Genomic DNA, 24,551 nt, shown 5'->3' with positions numbered 1-24,551 from the left:
GCACTCGCCGTTAGGTGGAGGTACCTCATTACTACCAGTGCTTCCTCATAGCTGCTTAAGGAGCATAGTGCGATTTTTCTTTCTTTGCATTGTATTAACACTATAACTGCCTGTCCGCAATATGCTGTGTTAGATGTACCTTGATAGCGGCCTGTCTATTATTTCAGTGCATACAGAGCCTTCTAGGGGTAAATCCAGTTAGACAGGGGCTCCAGTACAGTCCTGCAAAGCCTGTAATGCTGGCCTGTCCCCCCAGGACCATCTACAGGACGGCTTATTCACAAGGTGTTACAATGCGCAGGTGACGCCCACAGCTTCAGCCTACTCCCAGGAGCCTGCTTGGGCCACCGCTCACCCAGATGATGGTGCAGGTAGTAAGATAAGTTCCCATCTGCCCCATCCCAGCAGCCTGTGATGTCATCCCCATCCCTAACGGGATTACCACCACCATGGGTGAGCGCCTCATAGCTTGCAAAACACCTTACAGGGTAAACCTCATAAGCGTAGGGCTCCAGGCAGGGGAAGTTCTTCCTCTCAGCCCCTATCTCCGGCTCAGATTGGGAGGATGAAAATGTGGGATCGGTCCTGTGCGCATTGGGTTGGACACATCAGTGTAGGTGTGTGACAGTGGTGAAGCACTGCTATCACACACCTGTGCAGCGGTGGCTGGAAGCGGTGTCCATGCGGGATCCCTGTGGCGCTGGGCAGGAAGTCAGCAGGTCCATGCGGCAGCTGGGAAACAGGTAGCGCTATTTTACTGGCGGCGACGCGGGAAGCGCTGCTAAATTTGAAAATGCTGATTGGCTGAAGTAATCGGCGTCCGGCCAGTCTTTCCAAAATGTTTTCAAATTTAGCATCGCTTCCCTCGCCGCCGCCTGCCAAATAGCGCTACTTTTTATTATTATTTATTGCATGTATAATTTGGCACATCAAGTACCAAATCGTAAGCAAACCTCCCGGGGAGTTCCCGGGCGAACTGGACAGACTTGTCCTTAGGACAAGTCGGACTAGTGTATGGGGGCCTTTTTAGAGGGTTCCCTTCTGTTTGGGTCCGAATTAGATAAAATAGTAGCTCCAACACAACATAATAGGCCGACTGCATCAGATCTCTTGTGTACTATACGCTGTGGTCACTGGGGATGCTTAATATGTGCAGGTACCCTGTGATAGCCAACATATATACTGTAATAAATCTGCCCCTTTTCTGTGATCCGTGTGAGAGCCGGGCTCGGCCTAAGGTGTAGGGCTGGAGCGGGGGTCTTGGCTGCGGCACGTCACGCAGTTATAGGGCCTACACACATCCCGATTTTGGCCAGATATAGCATGCCAGATTTAGCATAGCAGATTTCCTTTGAGCACAAAATCATCTATATTGCTTAGAACGTGCAAAATGTGTCAACGATATGCCTCAGCGATTCTGCTTAGCGATTTAAGCATGCCAGATTGACACCACACAAAAGGCGCCCGATATGCAGGGTCTTGCTAAACGATTTTGCTAGATTGATGGGACATGCTCATTCTTCATCTTAATGCGATTTAGACGCGCGGGGCCGCGCATCTATATCGGTTTAGCCCCCACACACACACCGATGTATGCTTAGTTTCTAAGCGACCTTGCTAAATCGCTTAGAAAATGGCACAAAATCGGCATGTGTGTAGGCCCCATTAGAGTTTGAGCTTGGAGAAACTCAGATATTGCAATGTACTTAGTCAGCCGGACGCAATTCTAGTCTATTCTACAGAATATTGCCGCTGCTTCTGTGTCCTGCCGCTGCTTCTGTGTCCTTATTTAAGCACATACTGGAAGCACTGTTGTAGTAAAATGAACCATAAGTATCGGACCAATTCCCAGATGAACTCTTTATGATGATCTGATACATTGTGAGCGATCTGTAATATCCTGCGCTATATTCTGTTTGTCTGACATCTGCCGATTACCAGCATCTGAGCATATGTTCTACATGGATTTTGAGCTAGTAAAACTCTTTATTTTAATACAACTTCTCTATTTTAACTATGTATTATTCCATTTGTGCCCCCTTATGTTCCTTTTACGCTGTCCTTGGGGAATCCGCACCCCCTTGTTGGGTGTTTGTAATTATAAGCACCTGGTTGTGTTCTCCCTCTTCAATGACCGAGTCCTGGGGCTTATTTAATGACGCTATGTACCCAAATGTGCTGCAAACCGCCATCTTTTGTTTTGTAAATTGCACGTGATCTCCCGCTGGAATGAGGCTGGACGCAGAGTACTTGCTCACATCTCGCCAAGTTATTACACAGGTCTCTACATACTATGTAACTCACACGGGTGTGGTATATTTCCCCGACAGTCATTACTCAGACATCGGAATCCCGACTGCACAGTGTGGGAAGCGCAATGAAGCCCCTTGCGGGCTTGCCATGCTGCAGGCACAGTGGCGAGCTGCACTCGCCACCTATTTTATTACCCCTCTATGGGGGTCGTGGATCCCCACGAGGGAGCAGTCGGGGTTCTGATGTCGGAGGAATGACTGTTGGAATCCCGACTGTCGGGGAGCCGTCCGGCACCCACTCACAGAATGGAAAACCTGGAACCGGATGTATAACTAACACAATGTCCCATGTCACTGAGACGTGCCTGTACAGAGTTACACAACACAGCCCCATGTTACCAAGACGTGCCTGTACAGAGTTACACAATGTCCCATGTTACCAAGACGTGCCCGTACAGAGTTACACAACAATGTCCCCATGTTACTAAGACGTGCCTGTACAGAGTTACACAACACAGCCCCATGTTACTAAGACGTGTCCGTACAGAGTTACACAACACAGCCCCATGTTACTAAGACGTGCCGGTACAGAGTTACACAACAATGCCCCATGTTACTAAGACGTGCCGGTACAGAGTTACACAACAATGCCCCATGTTACTAAGACGTGCCGGTACAGAGTTACACAACAATGCCCCATGTTACTAAGACGTGCCGGTACAGTTACACAACAATGCCCCATGTTACCAAGATGTGCCGGTACAGAGTTACACAACAATGCCCCATGTCACTAAGACATGCCGGTACAGAGTTACACAACAATGCCCCATGTCACTAAGACGTGCCGGTAAAGAGTTACACAACAATGCCCCATGTTACTAAGACGTGCCGGTACAGAGTTACACAACAATGCCCCATGTTACTAAGACGTGCCGGTACAGAGTTACACAACAATGCCCCATGTTACTAAGACGTGCCCGTACAGAGTTACACAACAATGCCCCATGTTACTAAGACGTGCCGGTACAGTTACACAACAATGCCCCATGTTACCAAGATGTGCCGGTACAGAGTTACACAACAATGCCCCATGTCACTAAGACGTGCCGGTACAGAGTTACACAACAATGCCCCATGTTACTAAGACGTGCCGGTACAGAGTTACACAACAATGCCCCATGTTACTAAGACGTGCCCGTACAGAGTTACACAACAATGCCCCATGTCACTAAGACGTGCCGGTACAGTTACACAACAATGCCCCATGTTACCAAGATGTGCCGGTACAGAGTTACACAACAATGCCCCATGTCACTAAGACATGCCGGTACAGAGTTACACAACAATGCCCCATGTCACTAAGACGTGCCGGTAAAGAGTTACACAACAATGCCCCATGTTACTAAGACGTGCCGGTACAGAGTTACACAACAATGCCCCATGTTACTAAGACGTGCCGGTACAGAGTTACACAACAATGCCCCATGTTACTAAGACGTGCCGGTACAGTTACACAACAATGCCCCATGTTACCAAGATGTGCCGGTACAGAGTTACACAACAATGCCCCATGTCACTAAGACGTGCCGGTAAAGAGTTACACAACAATGCCCCATGTTACTAAGACGTGCCGGTACAGAGTTACACAACAATGCCCCATGTTACTAAGACGTGCCGGTACAGAGTTACACAACAATGCCCCATGTTACTAAGACGTGCCGGTACAGAGTTACACAACAATGCCCCATGTCACTAAGACGTGCCGGTACAGAGTTACACAACAATGCCCCATGTCACTAAGACGTGCCGGTAAAGAGTTACACAACAATGCCCCATGTTACTAAGACGTGCCGGTACAGAGTTACACAACAATGCCCCATGTTACTAAGACGTGCCGGTACAGAGTTACACAACAATGCCCCATGTTACCGAGACGTGCCTGTACAGAGTTACACAACAATGTCCCATGTTACTGAGACGTGCCGGTACAGAGTTACACAACAATGCCCCATGTTACTAAGACGTGCCGGTACAGAGTTACACAACAATGCCCCATGTTACCGAGATGTGCCTGTACAGAGTTACACAACAATGTCCCATGTTACTGAGACGTGACTGTACAGAGTTACACAACAATGTATCCTGTCTCCTATATCCGGAGACAGAAGGAAGCGCTGTGTGTGCAACAGATTCTGCCTCGTTCGCCAATTGTCACAGCTCTCAATATAACACATTGGGGAGGTGTCAGACCCCTTTGGTATCAGCTACTCGCCTGATTGGTGGAGAGAAGATACTCCTTATGCTGTGTGTTGTACCCAGATGTATAAAATACTATTCGGTTCTTTTAGTGTTGCTCTATGGGGAGAAGCTCAGAAGGTGAACGGCATTTGCTGCACTAAAACCTTCCAGACCATGAAATAACAAACACTTCTTACACATAGTCAAGTTACCGCTTGGTATTTGGGTATATTTTGGAGTAGGGTAGAATGTTTTGGGTAATACTGGTAATGAGGGCCTGCTAGTAATTCAGTACAGCATGCTGTGCTGCAGGGGGCAGATGTAATATGTGCAGAGACAAGTTAGATTTGGTTGAGGTGTGTTTAAACTTACGGTTCCCATACACTAGTACAATCATATGTTATGCAACATCACCATCCAATTTCCATACGCATCTGAAATGCTGTTTTTCCCTCCACCCAATGTGCGACGTTACACATCAGGTGCTGGAACTGGGCAGGAGACCGGTGGCGGTAGCTGGCAGTGGTCAGGGGTGCGGGCGGCAGAATTTCAAAATATTGTTCAAAAGACTGGGTGGCCTTTTGTATGTCACATTGCAAGGGAGTGTGTTTATAAACCACGTGTGATCATACATGCAGCACATATCTGGTGATGCGAGATATAACCGGTGGGCCTGCACGTCGTGTCGGGTTACACGTAATTTGTCGAAATGACATCCAATATATCCCATGTGTATGGGCATCATAAGATCTAAATTATATTGTAACAACAAAGCTGTCTAACCTCTGCGGGCTACATGCAAAAGCAGTCAGTATTTACCCTGCACAGACTCCTATAGCAATGACTGCCTTGCTGAATCTGACCCAGAATACCAGTGTCTCTGGTGCATGTATTGTGCCTATGTCCCCATGCAGGGCGATGGATGGTGAGAGCGTGGCAAGGCTGGCAGAGGACACAGCAGCCTGTATCCTGTATAAGACCAAATCTAGTAACCGATCTAAGAAGACATTATACAAACAATGATTCTTATTCATTTACTTTTCTTTATTATAGTTCAAAAATAAAACTTTGTAACAATGACGTTATAGCTGGAGGTCAGGTCCAATCTGTATTCCGCATCCAGACTCATCTGCCCCATTCTGCAGCTGCAGCGCAGGTTCCATCATAAGAAATAAGTTATAACTTCCACACCGCACACAAGATCAATCCCTGAAAGAGATGAAGGCAAATTATTATGGTTTCCCTGTGTCCGTACACGCAGCGCACACACACACACACACACACACGTATGTCCTCCATCACCTGCACACTGCCCCCTACTGGCACAGCACCGGGAGTGGTAGCTAGAACCTGGCAGAGCAGCATTATCTGACTGTACGGATGCTGCTGAATCACAGAGCGATCAGATTTAATGGTGTGTACACACTTGTACAATCTGCATGAGATCCATATATAGTCAAACTCTCATCTGGATCTCATGCAGAAAGTCTTGGCTGCATAGACTATATAGTGTAGATCTGCACTATATAGTCTAAATTGTACAAGTGTGTACACACCTCAACAGTATAAGGGCAGAGGGTTCTTACCACACACTCCGGCCTCCGGCCACCGTCACACCTTGAACCCCAGCGATCTCATGCATTCCTTGTGAGCCTCGATCAGCTCCTGGCAGTGCTCCTCTCCCTTCTCAATGATGCTGGAGACAGAGGGGGAGATGTAATAATACAAGTCAGTGCACCACTGTCCTCACAGCCCCTATATTATACATACTCTGCTCCCCCCGGTCTGTGTACCACTGTCCTCACAGCCCCTATATTATACATACTCTGCTCCCCCCAGTCTGTGCACCACTGTCCTCACAGCCCCTATATTATACATACCCTGCTCCCCCCCGGTCTGTGTACCACTGTCCTCACAGCCCCTATATTATACATACTCTGCTCCCCCCGGTCTGTGTACCACTGTCCTCACAGCCCCTATATTATACATACTCTGCTCCCCCCGGTCTGTGTACCACTGTTCTCACAGCCCCTATATTATACATACTCTGCTCCCCCCCCCGGTCTGTGCACCACTGTCCTCACAGCCCCTATATTATACATACTCTGCTCCCCCCGGTCTGTGCACCACTGTCCTCACAGCCCCTATATTATACATACTCTGCTCCCCCGGTCTGTGTACCACTGTCCTCACAGCCCCTATATTATACATACTCTGCTCCTCACAGCCCCTATATTATACATACTCTGCTCCCCCCGGTCTGTGTACCACTGTCCTCACAGCCCCTATGTTATACATACCCTGCTCCCCCCGGTCTGTGTACTACTGTTCTCACAGCCCCTATATTATACATACTCTGCTCCCCCCGGTCTGTGCACCACTGTCCTCACAGCCCCTATATTATACATACTCTGCTCCCCCCCGGTCTGTGTACCACTGTCCTCACAGCCCCTATATTATACATACTCTGCTCCCCCCGGTCTGTGCACCACTGTCCTCACAGCCCCTATATTATACATACTCTGCTCCCCCCGGTCTGTGTACCACTGTCCTCACAGCCCCTATATTATACATACTCTGCTCCCCCCGGTCTGTGCACCAATGTCCTCACAGCCCCTATATTATACATACTCTGCTCCCCCCGGTCTGTGTACCACTGTCCTCACAGCCCCTATATTATACATACTCTGCTCCCCCGGTCTGTGTACCACTGTCCTCACAGCCCCTATATTATACATACTCTGCTCCCCCCGGTCAGTGCACCACTGTCCTCACAGCCCCTATATTATACATACTCTGCTCCCCCCGGTCTGTGTACCACTGTCCTCACAGCCCCTATATTATACATACTCTGCTCCCCCCGGTCTGTGTACCACTGTCCTCACAGCCCCTATATTATACATACTCTGCTCCCCCCGGTCTGTGTACCACTGTCCTCACAGCCCCTATATTATACATACTCTGCTCCCCCCGGTCTGTGCACCACTGTCCTCACAGCCCCTATATTATACATACTCTGCTCCCCCCGGTCTGTGCACCACTGTCCTCACAGCCCCTATATTATACATACTCTGCTCCCCCCGGTCTGTGCACCACTGTCCTCACAGCCCCTATATTATACATACTCTGCTCCCCCCAGTCTGTGCACCACTGTCCTCACAGCCCCTATATTATACATACCCTGCTCCCCCCCGGTCTGTGTACCACTGTCCTCACAGCCCCTATATTATACATACTCTGCTCCCCCCGGTCTGTGTACCACTGTCCTCACAGCCCCTATATTATACATACTCTGCTCCCCCCGGTCTGTGTACCACTGTTCTCACAGCCCCTATATTATACATACTCTGCTCCCCCCCCCGGTCTGTGCACCACTGTCCTCACAGCCCCTATATTATACATACTCTGCTCCCCCCGGTCTGTGCACCACTGTCCTCACAGCCCCTATATTATACATACTCTGCTCCCCCGGTCTGTGTACCACTGTCCTCACAGCCCCTATATTATACATACTCTGCTCCTCACAGCCCCTATATTATACATACTCTGCTCCCCCCGGTCTGTGTACCACTGTCCTCACAGCCCCTATGTTATACATACCCTGCTCCCCCCGGTCTGTGTACTACTGTTCTCACAGCCCCTATATTATACATACTCTGCTCCCCCCGGTCTGTGCACCACTGTCCTCACAGCCCCTATATTATACATACTCTGCTCCCCCCCGGTCTGTGTACCACTGTCCTCACAGCCCCTATATTATACATACTCTGCTCCCCCCGGTCTGTGCACCACTGTCCTCACAGCCCCTATATTATACATACTCTGCTCCCCCCGGTCTGTGTACCACTGTCCTCACAGCCCCTATATTATACATACTCTGCTCCCCCCGGTCTGTGCACCAATGTCCTCACAGCCCCTATATTATACATACTCTGCTCCCCCCGGTCTGTGTACCACTGTCCTCACAGCCCCTATATTATACATACTCTGCTCCCCCGGTCTGTGTACCACTGTCCTCACAGCCCCTATATTATACATACTCTGCTCCCCCCGGTCAGTGCACCACTGTCCTCACAGCCCCTATATTATACATACTCTGCTCCCCCCGGTCTGTGTACCACTGTCCTCACAGCCCCTATATTATACATACTCTGCTCCCCCCGGTCTGTGTACCACTGTCCTCACAGCCCCTATATTATACATACTCTGCTCCCCCCGGTCTGTGTACCACTGTCCTCACAGCCCCTATATTATACATACTCTGCTCCCCCCGGTCTGTGCACCACTGTCCTCACAGCCCCTATATTATACATACTCTGCTCCCCCCGGTCTGTGCACCACTGTCCTCACAGCCCCTATATTATACATACTCTGCTCCCCCCGGTCTGTGCACCACTGTCCTCACAGCCCCTATATTATACATACTCTGCTCCCGCCGGTCTGTGTACCACTGTCCTCACAGCCCCTATATTATACATACTCTGCTCCCCCCGGTCTGTGCACCACTGTCCTCACAGCCCCTATATTATACATACTCTGCTCCCCCCGGTCTGTGCACCACTGTCCTCACAGCCCCTATATTATACATACTCTGCTCCCCCCGGTCTGTGTACCACTGTCCTCACAGCCCCTATATTATATATACTCTGCTCCCCCCGGTCTGTGCACCACTGTCCTCACAGCCCCTATATTATACATACTCTGCTCCCCCCAGTCTGTGCACCACTGTCCTCACAGCCCCTATATTATACATACCCTGCTCCCCCCCGGTCTGTGTACCACTGTCCTCACAGCCCCTATATTATACATACTCTGCTCCCCCCGGTCTGTGTACCACTGTCCTCACAGCCCCTATATTATACATACTCTGCTCCCCCCGGTCTGTGTACCACTGTTCTCACAGCCCCTATATTATACATACTCTGCTCCCCCCCCCGGTCTGTGCACCACTGTCCTCACAGCCCCTATATTATACATACTCTGCTCCCCCCGGTCTGTGCACCACTGTCCTCACAGCCCCTATATTATACATACTCTGCTCCCCCGGTCTGTGTACCACTGTCCTCACAGCCCCTATATTATACATACTCTGCTCCTCACAGCCCCTATATTATACATACTCTGCTCCCCCCGGTCTGTGTACCACTGTCCTCACAGCCCCTATGTTATACATACCCTGCTCCCCCCGGTCTGTGTACTACTGTTCTCACAGCCCCTATATTATACATACTCTGCTCCCCCCGGTCTGTGCACCACTGTCCTCACAGCCCCTATATTATACATACTCTGCTCCCCCCCGGTCTGTGTACCACTGTCCTCACAGCCCCTATATTATACATACTCTGCTCCCCCCGGTCTGTGCACCACTGTCCTCACAGCCCCTATATTATACATACTCTGCTCCCCCCGGTCTGTGTACCACTGTCCTCACAGCCCCTATATTATACATACTCTGCTCCCCCCGGTCTGTGCACCAATGTCCTCACAGCCCCTATATTATACATACTCTGCTCCCCCCGGTCTGTGTACCACTGTCCTCACAGCCCCTATATTATACATACTCTGCTCCCCCGGTCTGTGTACCACTGTCCTCACAGCCCCTATATTATACATACTCTGCTCCCCCCGGTCAGTGCACCACTGTCCTCACAGCCCCTATATTATACATACTCTGCTCCCCCCGGTCTGTGTACCACTGTCCTCACAGCCCCTATATTATACATACTCTGCTCCCCCCGGTCTGTGTACCACTGTCCTCACAGCCCCTATATTATACATACTCTGCTCCCCCCGGTCTGTGTACCACTGTCCTCACAGCCCCTATATTATACATACTCTGCTCCCCCCGGTCTGTGCACCACTGTCCTCACAGCCCCTATATTATACATACTCTGCTCCCCCCGGTCTGTGCACCACTGTCCTCACAGCCCCTATATTATACATACTCTGCTCCCCCCGGTCTGTGCACCACTGTCCTCACAGCCCCTATATTATACATACTCTGCTCCCGCCGGTCTGTGTACCACTGTCCTCACAGCCCCTATATTATACATACTCTGCTCCCCCCGGTCTGTGTACCACTGTCCTCACAGCCCCTATATTATACATACTCTGCTCCCCCCGGTCTGTGCACCACTGTCCTCACAGCCCCTATATTATACATACTCTGCTCCCCCCGGTCTGTGTACCACTGTCCTCACAGCCCCTATATTATATATACTCTGCTCCCCCCGGTCTGTGCACCACTGTCCTCACAGCCCCTATATTATACATACTCTGCTCCCCCCGGTCTGTGTACCACTGTCCTCACAGCCCCTATATTATACATACTCTGCTCCCCCCGGTCTGTGTACCACTGTCCTCACAGCCCCTATATTATACATACTCTGCTCCCCCCCGGTCTGTGTACCACTGTCCTCACAGCCCCTATATTATACATACTCTGCTCCCCCTGGTCTGTGTACCACTGTCCTCACAGCCCCTATATTATACATACTCTGCTCCCCCCAGTCTGTGCACCACTGTCCTCACAGCCCCTGTATTATACATACTCTGCTCCTCACAGCCCCTATATTATACATACTCTGCTCCCCCCGGTCTGTGCACCACTGTCCTCACAGCCCCTATATTATACATACTCTGCTCCCCCCGGTCAGTGCACCACTGTCCTCACAGCCCCTATATTATACATACTCTGCTCCCCCCGGTCTGTGCACCACTGTCCTCACAGCCCCTATATTATACATACTCTGCTCCCCCCGGTCTGTGTACCACTGTCCTCACAGCCCCTGTATTATACATACTCTGCTCCTCACAGCCCCTATATTATACATACTCTGCTCCCCCCGGTCTGTGCACCACTGTCCTCACAGCCCCTATATTATACATACTCTGCTCCCCCCGGTCAGTGCACCACTGTCCTCACAGCCCCTATATTATACATACTCTGCTCCCCCCGGTCTGTGCACCACTGTCCTCACAGCCCCTATATTACACATACTCTGCTCCCCCGGTCTGTGTACCACTGTCCTCACAGCCCCTATATTATACATACCCTGCTCCCCCCGGTCTGTGTACCACTGTTCTCACAGCCCCTATATTATACATACTCTGCTCCCCCCGGTCTGTGCACCACTGTCCTCACAGCCCCTATATTATACATACTCTGCTCCCCCCGGTCTGTGTACCACTGTCCTCACAGCCCCTATATTATACATACTCTGCTCCCCCCGGTCTGTGCACCACTGTCCTCACAGCCCCTATATTATACATACTCTGCTCCCCCCCGGTCTGTGTACCACTGTCCTCACAGCCCCTATATTATACATACTCTGCTCCCCCCGGTCTGTGCACCACTGTCCTCACAGCCCCTATATTATACATACTCTGCTCCCCCCGGTCTGTGTACCACTGTCCTCACAGCCCCTATATTATACATACTCTGCTCCCCCGGTCTGTGTACCACTGTCCTCACAGCCCCTATATTATACATACTCTGCTCCCCCCGGTCAGTGCACCACTGTCCTCACAGCCCCTATATTATACATACTCTGCTCCCCCCGGTCTGTGTACCACTGTCCTCACAGCCCCTATATTATACATACTCTGCTCCCCCCGGTCTGTGTACCACTGTCCTCACAGCCCCTATATTATACATACTCTGCTCCCCCCGGTCTGTGCACCACTGTCCTCACAGCCCCTATATTATACATACTCTGCTCCCCCCGGTCTGTGCACCACTGTCCTCACAGCCCCTATATTATACATACTCTGCTCCCCCCGGTCTGTGCACCACTGTCCTCACAGCCCCTATATTATACATACTCTGCTCCCGCCGGTCTGTGTACCACTGTCCTCACAGCCCCTATATTATACATACTCTGCTCCCCCCGGTCTGTGTACCACTGTCCTCACAGCCCCTATATTATACATACTCTGCTCCCCCCGGTCTGTGCACCACTGTCCTCACAGCCCCTATATTATACATACTCTGCTCCCCCCGGTCTGTGTACCACTGTCCTCACAGCCCCTATATTATACATACTCTGCTCCCCCCGGTCTGTGCACCACTGTCCTCACAGCCCCTATATTATACATACTCTGCTCCCCCCGGTCTGTGCACCACTGTCCTCACAGCCCCTATATTATACATACTCTGCTCCCCCCGGTCTGTGTACCACTGTCCTCACAGCCCCTATATTATACATACTCTGCTCCCCCCGGTCTGTGTACCACTGTCCTCACAGCCCCTATATTATACATACTCTGCTCCCCCCCGGTCTGTGTACCACTGTCCTCACAGCCCCTATATTATACATACTCTGCTCCCCCCAGTCTGTGCACCACTGTCCTCACAGCCCCTGTATTATACATACTCTGCTCCTCACAGCCCCTATATTATACATACTCTGCTCCCCCCGGTCTGTGCACCACTGTCCTCACAGCCCCTATATTATACATACTCTGCTCCCCCCGGTCAGTGCACCACTGTCCTCACAGCCCCTATATTATACATACTCTGCTCCCCCCGGTCTGTGCACCACTGTCCTCACAGCCCCTATATTATACATACTCTGCTCCCCCCGGTCTGTGTACCACTGTCCTCACAGCCCCTATATTATACATACTCTGCCCCCCCCCCGGTCTGTGCACCACTGTCCTCACAGCCCCTATATTATACATACTCTGCTCCCCCCGGTCTGTGTACCACTGTCCTCACAGCCCCTATATTATACATACTCTGCTCCCCCCGGTCTGTGTACCACTGTCCTCACAGCCCCTATATTATACATACTCTGCTCCCCCCGGTCTGTGTACCACTGTCCTCACAGCCCCTATATTATACATACTCTGCTCCCCCGGTCTGTGCACCACTGTCCTCACAACCCCTATATTATACATACTCTGCTCCCCCCGGTCTGTGCACCACTGTCCTCACAGCCCCTATATTATACATACTCTGCTCCCCCCGGTCTGTGCACCACTGTCCTCACAGCCCCTATATTATACATACTCTGCTCCCCCCGGTCTGTGTACCACTGTCCTCACAGCCCCCATATTATACATACTCTGCTCCCCCCGGTCTGTGTACCACTGTCCTCACAGCCCCTATATTATACATACTCTGCTCCCCCGGTCTGTGCACCACTGTCCTCACAGCCCCTATATTATATATACTCTGCTCCCCCCCCCCCGGTCTGTGCACCACTGTCCTCACAGCCCCTATATTATACATACTCTGCTCCCCCCGGTCTGTGTACCACTGTCCTCACAGCCCCTATATTATACATACTCTGCTCCTCCCGGTCTGTGTACCACTGTCCTCACAGCCCCTATATTATACATACTCTGCTCCCCCCGGTCTGTGTACCACTGTCCTCACAGCCCCTATATTATACATACTCTGCTCCCCCCGGTCTGTGCACCACTGTCCTCACAGCCCCTATATTATACATACTCTGCTCCCCCCGGTCTGTGTACCACTGTCCTCACAGCCCCTATATTATACATACTCTGCTCCTCCCGGTCTGTGTACCACTGTCCTCACAGCCCCTATATTATACATACTCTGCTCCCCCCGGTCTGTGTACCACTGTCCTCACAGCCCCTATATTATACATACTCTGCTCCCCCCGGTCTGTGCACCACTGTCCTCACAGCCCCTATATTATACATACTCTGCTCCCCCCGGTCTGTGTACCACTGTCCTCACAGCCCCTATATTATACATATTCTGCTCCCCCCGGTCAGTGCACCACTGTCCTCACAGCCCCTATATTATACATACTCTGCTCCCCCCCGGTCTGTGTACCACTGTCCTCACAGCCCCTATATTATACATACTCTGCTCCCCCCGGTCTGTGTACCACTGTCCTCACAGCCCCTATATTATACATACTGTGCTCCCCCCGGTCTGTGTACCACTGTCCTCACAGCCCCTATATTATACATACTCTGCTCCCCCCGGTCTGTGTACCACTGTCCTCACAGCCCCTATATTACACATACTCTGCTCTCCCCAGGTCTGTGCACCACTGTCCTCACAGCCCCTATATTATACATACTCTGCCCTCCCGGTCTGTGTACCACTGTCCTCACAGCCCCTATATTATACATACTCTGCTCCCCCCGGTCTGTGCACCACTGTCCTCACAGCCCCTATATTATACATACTCTGCCCTCCCGGTCTGTGTACCACTGTCCTCACAGCCCCTATATTATACATACTCTGCTCCCCCCGGTCTGTGCACCACTGTCCTCACAGCCCCTATATTATACATACTCTGCTCCCCCCGGTCTGTGCACCACTGTCCTCACAGCCCCTATATTATACATACTCTGCTCCCCCCGGTCTGTGCACCACTGTCCTCACAGCCCCTATATTATACATACTCTGCTCCCCCCGGTCTGTGTACCACTGTCCTCACAGCCCCTATATTATACATACTCTGCTCCCCCCGGTCTGTGCACCACTGTCCTCACAGCCCCTATATTATACATACTCTGCTCCCCCCGGTCTGTGCACCACTGTCCTCACAGCCCCTATATTATACATACTCTGCTCCCCCCGGTCTGTGCAACACTGTCCTCACAGCCCCTATATTATACATACTCTGCCCCCCCCGGTCTGTGTACCATTGTCCTCACAGCCCCTATATTATACATACTCTGCTCCCCCCGGTCTGTGTACCACTGTCCTCACAGCCCCTATATTATATATACCCTGCTCCCCCCGGTCTGTGTACCACTGTCCTCACAGCCCCTATATTATAAATACTCTGCTCCCCCGGTCTGTGCACCACTGTCCTCACAGCCCCTATATTATACATACTCTGCTCCCCCCGGTCTGTGTACCACTGTCCTCACAGCCCCTATATTATACATACTCTGCTCCCCCCGGTCTGTGCACCACTGTCCTCACAGCCCCTATATTATACATACTCTGCTCCCCCCGGTCTGTGTACCACTGTCCTCACAGCCCCTATATTATATATACTCTGCTCCCCCCGGTCTGTGCACCACTGTCCTCACAGCCCCTATATTATACATACTCTGCTCCCCCCGGTCTGTGCACCACTGTCCTCACAGCCCCTATATTATACATACTCTGCTCCCCCCGGTCTGTGTACCACTGTCCTCACAGCCCCTATATTATACATACTCTGCTCCCCCCGGTCTGTGTACCACTGTCCTCACAGCCCCTATATTATACATACTCTGCTCCCCCCCGGTCTGTGTACCACTGTCCTCACAGCCCCTATATTATACATACTCTGCTCCCCCCAGTCTGTGCACCACTGTCCTCACAGCCCCTGTATTATACATACTCTGCTCCTCACAGCCCCTATATTATACATACTCTGCTCCCCCCGGTCTGTGCACCACTGTCCTCACAGCCCCTATATTATACATACTCTGCTCCCCCCGGTCAGTGCACCACTGTCCTCACAGCCCCTATATTATACATACTCTGCTCCCCCCAGTCTGTGCACCACTGTCCTCACAGCCCCTATATTATACATACTCTGCTCCCCCCGGTCTGTGTACCACTGTCCTCACAGCCCCTATATTATACATACTCTGCCCCCCCCCGGTCTGTGCACCACTGTCCTCACAGCCCCTATATTATACATACTCTGCTCCCCCAGTCTGTGTACCACTGTCCTCACAGCCCCTATATTATACATACTCTGCTCCCCCGGTCTGTGCACCACTGTCTTCACAGCCCCTATATTATACATACTCTGCTCCCCCCGGTCTGTGCACCACTGTCCTCACAGCCCCTATATTATACATACTCTGCTCCCCCCGGTCTGTGCACCACTGTCCTCACAGCCCCTATATTATACATACTCTGCCCTCCCGGTCTGTGCACCACTGTCCTCACAGCCCCTATATTATACATACCCTGCTCCCCCCGGTCTGTGTACCACTGTCCTCACAGCCCCTATATTATACATACTCTGCTCCCCCCGGTCTGTGCACCACTGTCCTCACAGCCCCTATATTATACATACTCTGCTCCCCCCCCGGTCTGTGTACCACTGTCCTCACAGCCCCTATATTATAAATACTCTGCTCCCCCGGTCTGTGCACCACTGTCCTCACAGCCCCTATATTATACATACTCTGCTCCCCCCGGTCTGTGTACCACTGTCCTCACAGCCCCTATATTATACATACTCTGCTCCCCCCGGTCTGTGCACCACTGTCCTCACAGCCCCTATATTATACATACTCTGCTCCCCCCGGTCTGTGTACCACTGTCCTCACAGCCCCTATATTATATATACTCTGCTCCCCCCGGTCTGTGCACCACTGTCCTCACAGCCCCTATATTATACATACTCTGCTCCCCCCGGTCTGTGCACCACTGTCCTCACAGCCCCTATATTATACATACTCTGCTCCCCCCGGTCTGTGTACCACTGTCCTCACAGCCCCTATATTATACATACTCTGCTCCCCCCGGTCTGTGTACCACTGTCCTCACAGCCCCTATATTATACATACTCTGCTCCCCCCCGGTCTGTGTACCACTGTCCTCACAGCCCCTATATTATACATACTCTGCTCCCCCCAGTCTGTGCACCACTGTCCTCACAGCCCCTGTATTATACATACTCTGCTCCTCACAGCCCCTATATTATACATACTCTGCTCCCCCCGGTCTGTGCACCACTGTCCTCACAGCCCCTATATTATACATACTCTGCTCCCCCCGGTCAGTGCACCACTGTCCTCACAGCCCCTATATTATACATACTCTGCTCCCCCCAGTCTGTGCACCACTGTCCTCACAGCCCCTATATTATACATACTCTGCTCCCCCCGGTCTGTGTACCACTGTCCTCACAGCCCCTATATTATACATACTCTGCCCCCCCCCGGTCTGTGCACCACTGTCCTCACAGCCCCTATATTATACATACTCTGCTCCCCCAGTCTGTGTACCACTGTCCTCACAGCCCCTATATTATACATACTCTGCTCCCCCCGGTCTGTGTACCACTGTCCTCACAGCCCCTATATTATACATACTCTGCTCCCCCCGGTCTGTGTACCACTGTCCTCACAGCCCCTATATTATACATACTCTGCTCCCCCGGTCTGTGCACCACTGTCCTCACAACCCCTATATTATACATACTCTGCTCCCCCCGGTCTGTGCACCACTGTCCTCACAGCCCCTATATTATACATACTCTGCTCCCCCCGGTCTGTGCACCACTGTCCTCACAGCCCCTATATTATACATACTCTGCTCCCCCCGGTCTGTGTACCACTGTCCTCACAGCCCCCATATTATACATACTCTGCTCCCCCCGGTCTGTGTACCACTGTCCTCACAGCCCCTATATTATACATACTCTGCTCCCCCGGTCTGTGCACCACTGTCCTCACAGCCCCTATATTATATATACTCTGCTCCCCCCCCCCCCCGGTCTGTGCACCACTGTCCTCACAGCCCCTATATTATACATACTCTGCTCCCCCCGGTCTGTGTACCACTGTCCTCACAGCCCCTATATTATACATACTCTGCTCCTCCCGGTCTGTGTACCACTGTCCTCACAGCCCCTATATTATACATACTCTGCTCCCCCCGGTCTGTGTACCACTGTCCTCACAGCCCCTATATTATACATACTCTGCTCCCCCCGGTCTGTGCACCACTGTCCTCACAGCCCCTATATTATACATACTCTGCTCCCCCCGGTCTGTGTACCACTGTCCTCACAGCCCCTATATTATACATACTCTGCTCCTCCCGGTCTGTGTACCACTGTCCTCACAGCCCCTATATTATACATACTCTGCTCCCCCCGGTCTGTGTACCACTGTCCTCACAGCCCCTATATTATACATACTCTGCTCCCCCCGGTCTGTGCACCACTGTCCTCACAGTCCCTATATTATACATACTCTGCCCTCCCGGTCTGTGTACCACTGTCCTCACAGCCCCTATATTATACATACTCTGCTCCCCCCGGTCTGTGCACCACTGTCCTCACAGCCCCTATATTATACATACTCTGCTCCCCCCGGTCTGTGCACCACTGTCCTCACAGCCCCTATATTATACATACTCTGCTCCCCCCGGTCTGTGTACCACTGTCCTCACAGCCCCTATATTATACATACTCTGCTCCCCCCGGTCTGTGCACCACTGTCCTCACAGCCCCTATATTATACATACTCTGCTTCCCCCAGTCTGTGCACCACTGTCCTCACAGCCCCTATATTATACATACTCTGCTCCCCCCGGTCTGTGCAACACTGTCCTCACAGCCCCTATATTATACATACTCTGCCCCCCCCGGTCTGTGTACCATTGTCCTCACAGCCCCTATATTATACATACTCTGCTCCCCCCGGTCTGTGTACCACTGTCCTCACAGCCCCTATATTATATATACCCTGCTCCCCCCGGTCTGTGTACCACTGTCCTCACAACCCCTATATTATACATACTCTGCTCCCCCCGGTCTGTGCACCACTGTCCTCACAGCCCCTATATTATACATACTCTGCTCCCCCCGGTCTGTGTACCACTGTCCTCACAGCCCCTATATTATACATACTCTGCTCCCCCCGGTCTGTGCACCACTGTCCTCACAGCCCCTATATTATACATACTCTGCTCCCTCCGGTCTGTGTACCACTGTCCTCACAGCCCCTATATTATACATACTCTGCTCCCCCCCGGTCTGTGTACCACTGTCCTCACAGCCCCTATATTATACATACTCTGCTCCCCCCGGTCTGTGTACCACTGTCCTCACAGCCCATATATTATACATACTCTGCTCCCCCCCGGTCTGTGTACCACTGTCCTCACAGCCCCTATATTATACATACTCTGCTCCCCCCGGTCTGTGTACCACTGTCCTCACAGCCCCTATATTATACATACTCTGCTCCCCCGGTCTGTGCACCACTGTCTTCACAGCCCCTATATTATACATACTCTGCTCCCCCCGGTCTGTGCACCACTGTCCTCACAGCCCCTATATTATACATACTCTGCTCCCCCCGGTCTGTGCACCACTGTCCTCACAGCCCCTATATTATACATACTCTGCCCTCCCGGTCTGTGCACCACTGTCCTCACAGCCCCTATATTATACATACCCTGCTCCCCCCGGTCTGTGTACCACTGTCCTCACAGCCCCTATATTATACATACTCTGCTCCCCCCGGTCTGTGCACCACTGTCCTCACAGCCCCTATATTATACATACTCTGCTCCCCCCCCGGTCTGTGTACCACTGTCCTCACAGCCCCTATATTATAAATACTCTGCTCCCCCGGTCTGTGCACCACTGTCCTCACAGCCCCTATATTATACATACTCTGCTCCCCCCGGTCTGTGTACCACTGTCCTCACAGCCCCTATATTATACATACTCTGCTCCCCCGGTCTGTGCACCACTGTCCTCACAGCCCCTATATTATACATACTCTGTGCACCACTGTCCTCACAGCCCCTATATTATACATACTCTGCTCCCCCCGGTCTGTGCACCACTGTCCTCACAGCCCCTATATTATACATACTCTGCTTCCCCCGGTCTGTGCACCACTGTCCTCACAGCCCCTATATTACACATACTCTGCTCCCCCGGTCTGTGCACCACTGTCCTCACAGCCCCTATATTATACATACTCTGCTCCCCCGGTCTGTGTACCACTGTCCTCACAGCCCCTATATTATACATACCCTGCTCCCCCCGGTCTGTGTACCACTGTCCTCACAGCCCCTATATTATACATACCCTGCTCCCCCCGGTCTGTGCACCACTGTCCTCACAGCCCCTATATTATACATACTCTGCTCCCCCCCCGGTCTGTGTACCACTGTCCTCACAGCCCCTATATTATAAATACTCTGCTCCCCCCGGTCTGTGCACCACTGTCTTCACAGCCCCTATATTATACGGGAAGCGGTCATCTATTAGAATGAACTTAGGTCTACAGTCATTAGGTCGACCCCACTAGGTCGACTGGCAGGAAGGTCGACCTGACTTAAGGTCAACATGGGCCAAGGTCGACATGACTTAAGGTCGAATTTGCATAAAGGTCGACTTTGCATAAAGGTCGACATGAGGAAGGTCGACTGGTCATAAGGTCGACATGAGGTTTTTCACAGTTTTTTTGAGCCGACATGTGCCAACAGGCGGTATTTCATGCCCTACCATCCACTAGGGCGTGGAGGAGGTTATTAAAGCTGTGGCGAGCGAAGCGAGCCACCGTGCCCGATGCATTGCGAGCGATGCGAGGGTCCGATTCTCATTGCCAACTGTGTCCATGTCGACTGTCGACATTCGGATAAAAAAGTGAAAAACCCATGTCGACCTTATGACCAGTCGACCTTCCTCATGTCAACCTTTATGCAAATTCGACCTCAAGTCATTTCGACCTTGGCCCATGTCGACCTTAAATCAGGTCGACCTTCCAGCCGGTCGACCTAATGACTGTAGACTTAATGACTGTAGACCTAAGTTCATTTTGACAGATGTACCGATTCCTATTATACATATTCTGCTCCCCCCGGTCTGTGTTCCACTGTCCTCACAGCCCCTATATTATACATACACTGCTCCCCCAGGTCTGTGTACCACTGTCCTCACAGCCCCTATATTATACATACACTGCTCCCCCAGGTCTGTGTACCACTGTCCTCACAGCTTCTGTGCTAGGACCCCGCAGGCCACTAACCTGTGATTACAGCCCCTATATTATAAATACACTGCTCCCCCCGGTCTGTGCACCACTGTCCTCACAGCCCCTATATTATACATACTCTGCTCCCCCCGGTCTGTGCACCACTGTCCTCACAGCCCCTATATTAAACATACTCTGCTCCCCCCGGTCTGGGCTCTGATTATACCGACATGCCGTTCTCTACCAAGCTGCCGACACAGCGAGCACAGCCTCCGGGCGGCACCGGATCCCAGGTAACCAATATTCCACATTTCTGTCTAACTGCACAAATATCGGGTTTCCAGTTTGGGGCAGAATTACACGCCTGTTATTGTAGTCATAGAAAAGGGGTTATGGCAGTGGTTCCCAAACTGTGCGCCTAGGCTCCCAGGGGTGCCTCAGAGCACTTGCAGGGGTGCCTCAGGTTGGTGGCCAGAACCAATTCAAATTGTTTATGGTCAATGTAATGGGCAAAATCAGTGCTTGTGGCTTTCAAGTATAAAATACTGTACTGTATGCGTATAAACAGAAGTGAATCATGTTCCTTACTACATACAGTACTGTAACTGGATCTACAGTACTGTAAGGATGACATTTAAGCACAACTTACAGTACTTAATTTACAGTAATTATTATTATTTTTTATTCTTGGTAACAAACTTTTGGGTGCCCTGAAAAATATTCTGATACTCTTGGGGTGCCGTGATTCCAAAAAGTTTGGGAACCACTGGGTTATGGGAAGGCCTGTGACCAGCTCCGCAACAGGAGACTGTCTGACACGGAAACATGGATTATCCCCAATAAGAGCTGGAGCCGCCGGTACTGATCACACAGAAGACTATGGTCAGGACAAGTTATAGCAACCCTGCGGGTGGGCTATGATGAAACATCTAGGGGTGCACAGGGTAGCGGCACCAAGATTGGGGGGCACTAACGTTACTTACCAGGCGTCCCGCACTTTCTTTGTCTCCGGACACGCACAACATGGCTTTAGCGGCTTCTTCTCCGGGGTTTCTGCGCTTGCAGACGTGGACTCACAACTCGCTGCCGCCAAGCTAGACATGGTGGGATGGTATCGCCGCTTCGGTGCTGGTGGTAAGGTCTGGCTGCCAGTAGAAACAGCGGTTAGTCCACAAATACACAATGTCTGCTGTGGCCCTGCAATTCTATATAATGTCCGATATATAATACAGTGACTGGTCATCATGTTATACAGAAACAGAAGGGACTTACAGGACGCTGACAGCGGGTGCTAGGGCAGCGGGTACATGGGACGCTGGGGCAGCTGGTACATGGGATGCTGACCGCACACGCTGGGGCAGCGGGTACATGGGATGCTGACAGTGAGTGGGTGCTGGGACAGCAGAACATGGGACACTGACAGCGGGTACCTGGGATGCTGACAGTGGGCGCTGGGACAGCAGGTACATGGGACCCTAATAGCGGGTACATGGGACGCTGGGACAGCAGGTACATAGGACACTGACAACGGGCGCTGGGACAGTGGGTACATGGTACACTGACAGCGGGCAATGGGACAGCAGATACACAGGATGCTGACAAGAGGTACATGGGACGCGGATAGTGGGCACTGGGACAACAGGTACATGGGACACGGATAGTGGGCACTGGGACAACAGGTACATGGGACCCTAATTGCGGGTACATGGGGCCCTGGGACAGCAGGTACATAGGACACTGACAATGGGTACAAGGGATGTGATAACGGGCACTGGGACATTAGGTACATGGTACACTGACAGCGGGCACTGGGACAACAGGTACATGGGATGCTGACAGCGGGCGTTGGGACAGCAGATACACAGGATGCTGACAACAGGTACATGGGATGCTGACAGTGGGCACTGGGACAACAGGTACATGGGATGCTGACAGCAGGTAAATGGGATGCTGACAGCAGGCGCTGGGACAGCAGATACACAGGACGCTGACAGTGGACCCTGGGCCAGCAAATACACCGGTGTGTGAAGGGCTCCTTCTGGTGTAAATTATTTCCCCCACACCCACTGGCCGCAGATGAAGCAGGATCAGGTGTAACATGAGCACAGCCAGCTCTGGTCTAAACATAGATCCACAGACTCTGCCTGACGGCCTGTAACAGATCAGCAGCACAAACACCACGTCTGTGCCCGCTGGCAGCGCGGACCTAATGCCCACATTCCCATACAGGACGCTACCAGTATAATGTAACTGTGCTGCACACATGACACATTATAAAACTCTGCAATAACACGTGTGCCAGCAGAGATAGCGTCTCCACACACCTGCTGCGCCTCTGTACCCAGCACACACTGGGCACTGTCTACCCTCTGGGCATCTTACCTGGCACACAGGACCCCAGCCCCACCCATTTGGGCACCAAGACAACCCCACCCCATGGGCACCAGAACCGCCCCAGCACACACTGGGCACTGTCTACCCCCTGGGCATCTTACCTGGCACACAGGACCCCAGCAACTTCCCACCCGTGGGTATCAGGGACCCCAGCACAGTCCCACCCCATGGGCACCAGCACCACATGGGCACTAGGGCATGACATCTATGACCTTCCCATGTCTTTGGGCCTAAGCAAGTTTCCGTCCTACCATGTTGAAGTGATAGAGACAACATAGCTGTCCCTACATACATGACCCACATCCCATGTGCTAGACATGTAGCATGTCACGGCCCCCTCTCCATGTTACATAACTGACCTCTGGCTCCTTCAGCCCGGCTGCCCCCTACACCTGTGCATATCACACCGGCCCCCTCCCACCAACACGGACACATGACACATGTGTGATCCAGTGCACATGCTCTCCCAGAACACACACACAACATGCTACTAACATGTAACACATACTAGATACGCTGCCACCCCCCCAGGCTCCTGGCTATATATGGAGACGTAAGAGCAGCTGCGCCCGTGTTCTACCGGGTGTAAACAGAATTATGCAATAATCATGTAACATACATGTAACATGCGCCACTCACGAGCTGTGTGGTCCCGGAACTGCTGCTGCCGCCGGTAATAACGTGACTATAGTGGGAGAGTGTCCAGCAGCGCCACCTGCTGTCCGCCCGCTGTAACTGCTGCCATATGCGCTGCTGAGCGGCGTACACCAGCTGTTATTGCAGCCACACAGCGCCACCTAGTGTCAGCACACTACTATAGATGCAGGTATTTAGTCACATGTCCGGCAGCGCCACCTGGTGTCCACCTACTATATAGCGCTGAGCGGGTCCACCAGCTGTTATTGCAGCCACACAGCGCCACCTAGTGTCAGCACACTACTACAGATGCAGCCACACAGTCACATGTCCGGCAGCGCCACCTGGTGTCCGCCCGCTGTA

The 24,551-nt window shown here is 51.8% G+C and overlaps 1 protein-coding gene across 4 annotated transcripts; it reads right to left on the bottom strand.

Annotated features, from left to right (window-relative positions):
- Positions 1-5,513: 5,513 nt before the first annotated feature.
- Positions 5,514-24,336, bottom strand: COX17 (cytochrome c oxidase copper chaperone COX17). 4 transcript variants are annotated; one of them, XM_083171530.1, is made up of 4 exons: positions 24,192-24,336; positions 22,142-22,303; positions 6,077-6,186; positions 5,514-5,699 (listed from the first exon to the last, which is right to left on the bottom strand). In XM_083171530.1, the coding sequence occupies exons 2-3, from the start codon at positions 22,258-22,260 to the stop codon at positions 6,102-6,104; spliced, it is 204 nt and encodes a 67-aa protein (XP_083027656.1). In that variant the 5' UTR covers positions 22,261-22,303; positions 24,192-24,336; the 3' UTR covers positions 5,514-5,699; positions 6,077-6,101. The 4 variants fall into 4 exon arrangements, with proteins under 4 accessions (XP_083027656.1, XP_083027657.1, XP_083027655.1 ...); XM_083171531.1 differs by having other exon boundaries at positions 22,142-22,299; positions 24,192-24,314; XM_083171529.1 differs by having other exon boundaries at positions 24,172-24,311.
- Positions 24,337-24,551: the final 215 nt, after the last annotated feature.

Source organism: Crinia signifera, chromosome 2 (genome assembly GCF_055691185.1).
Source record: "Crinia signifera chromosome 2, ASM5569118v1, whole genome shotgun sequence".
Lineage (NCBI taxonomy): Eukaryota > Metazoa > Chordata > Amphibia > Anura > Myobatrachidae > Crinia > Crinia signifera.
The sequence above is the reverse complement of the archived record's forward strand: the minus strand, read 5'-3'. Positions and strand labels throughout refer to the sequence as shown.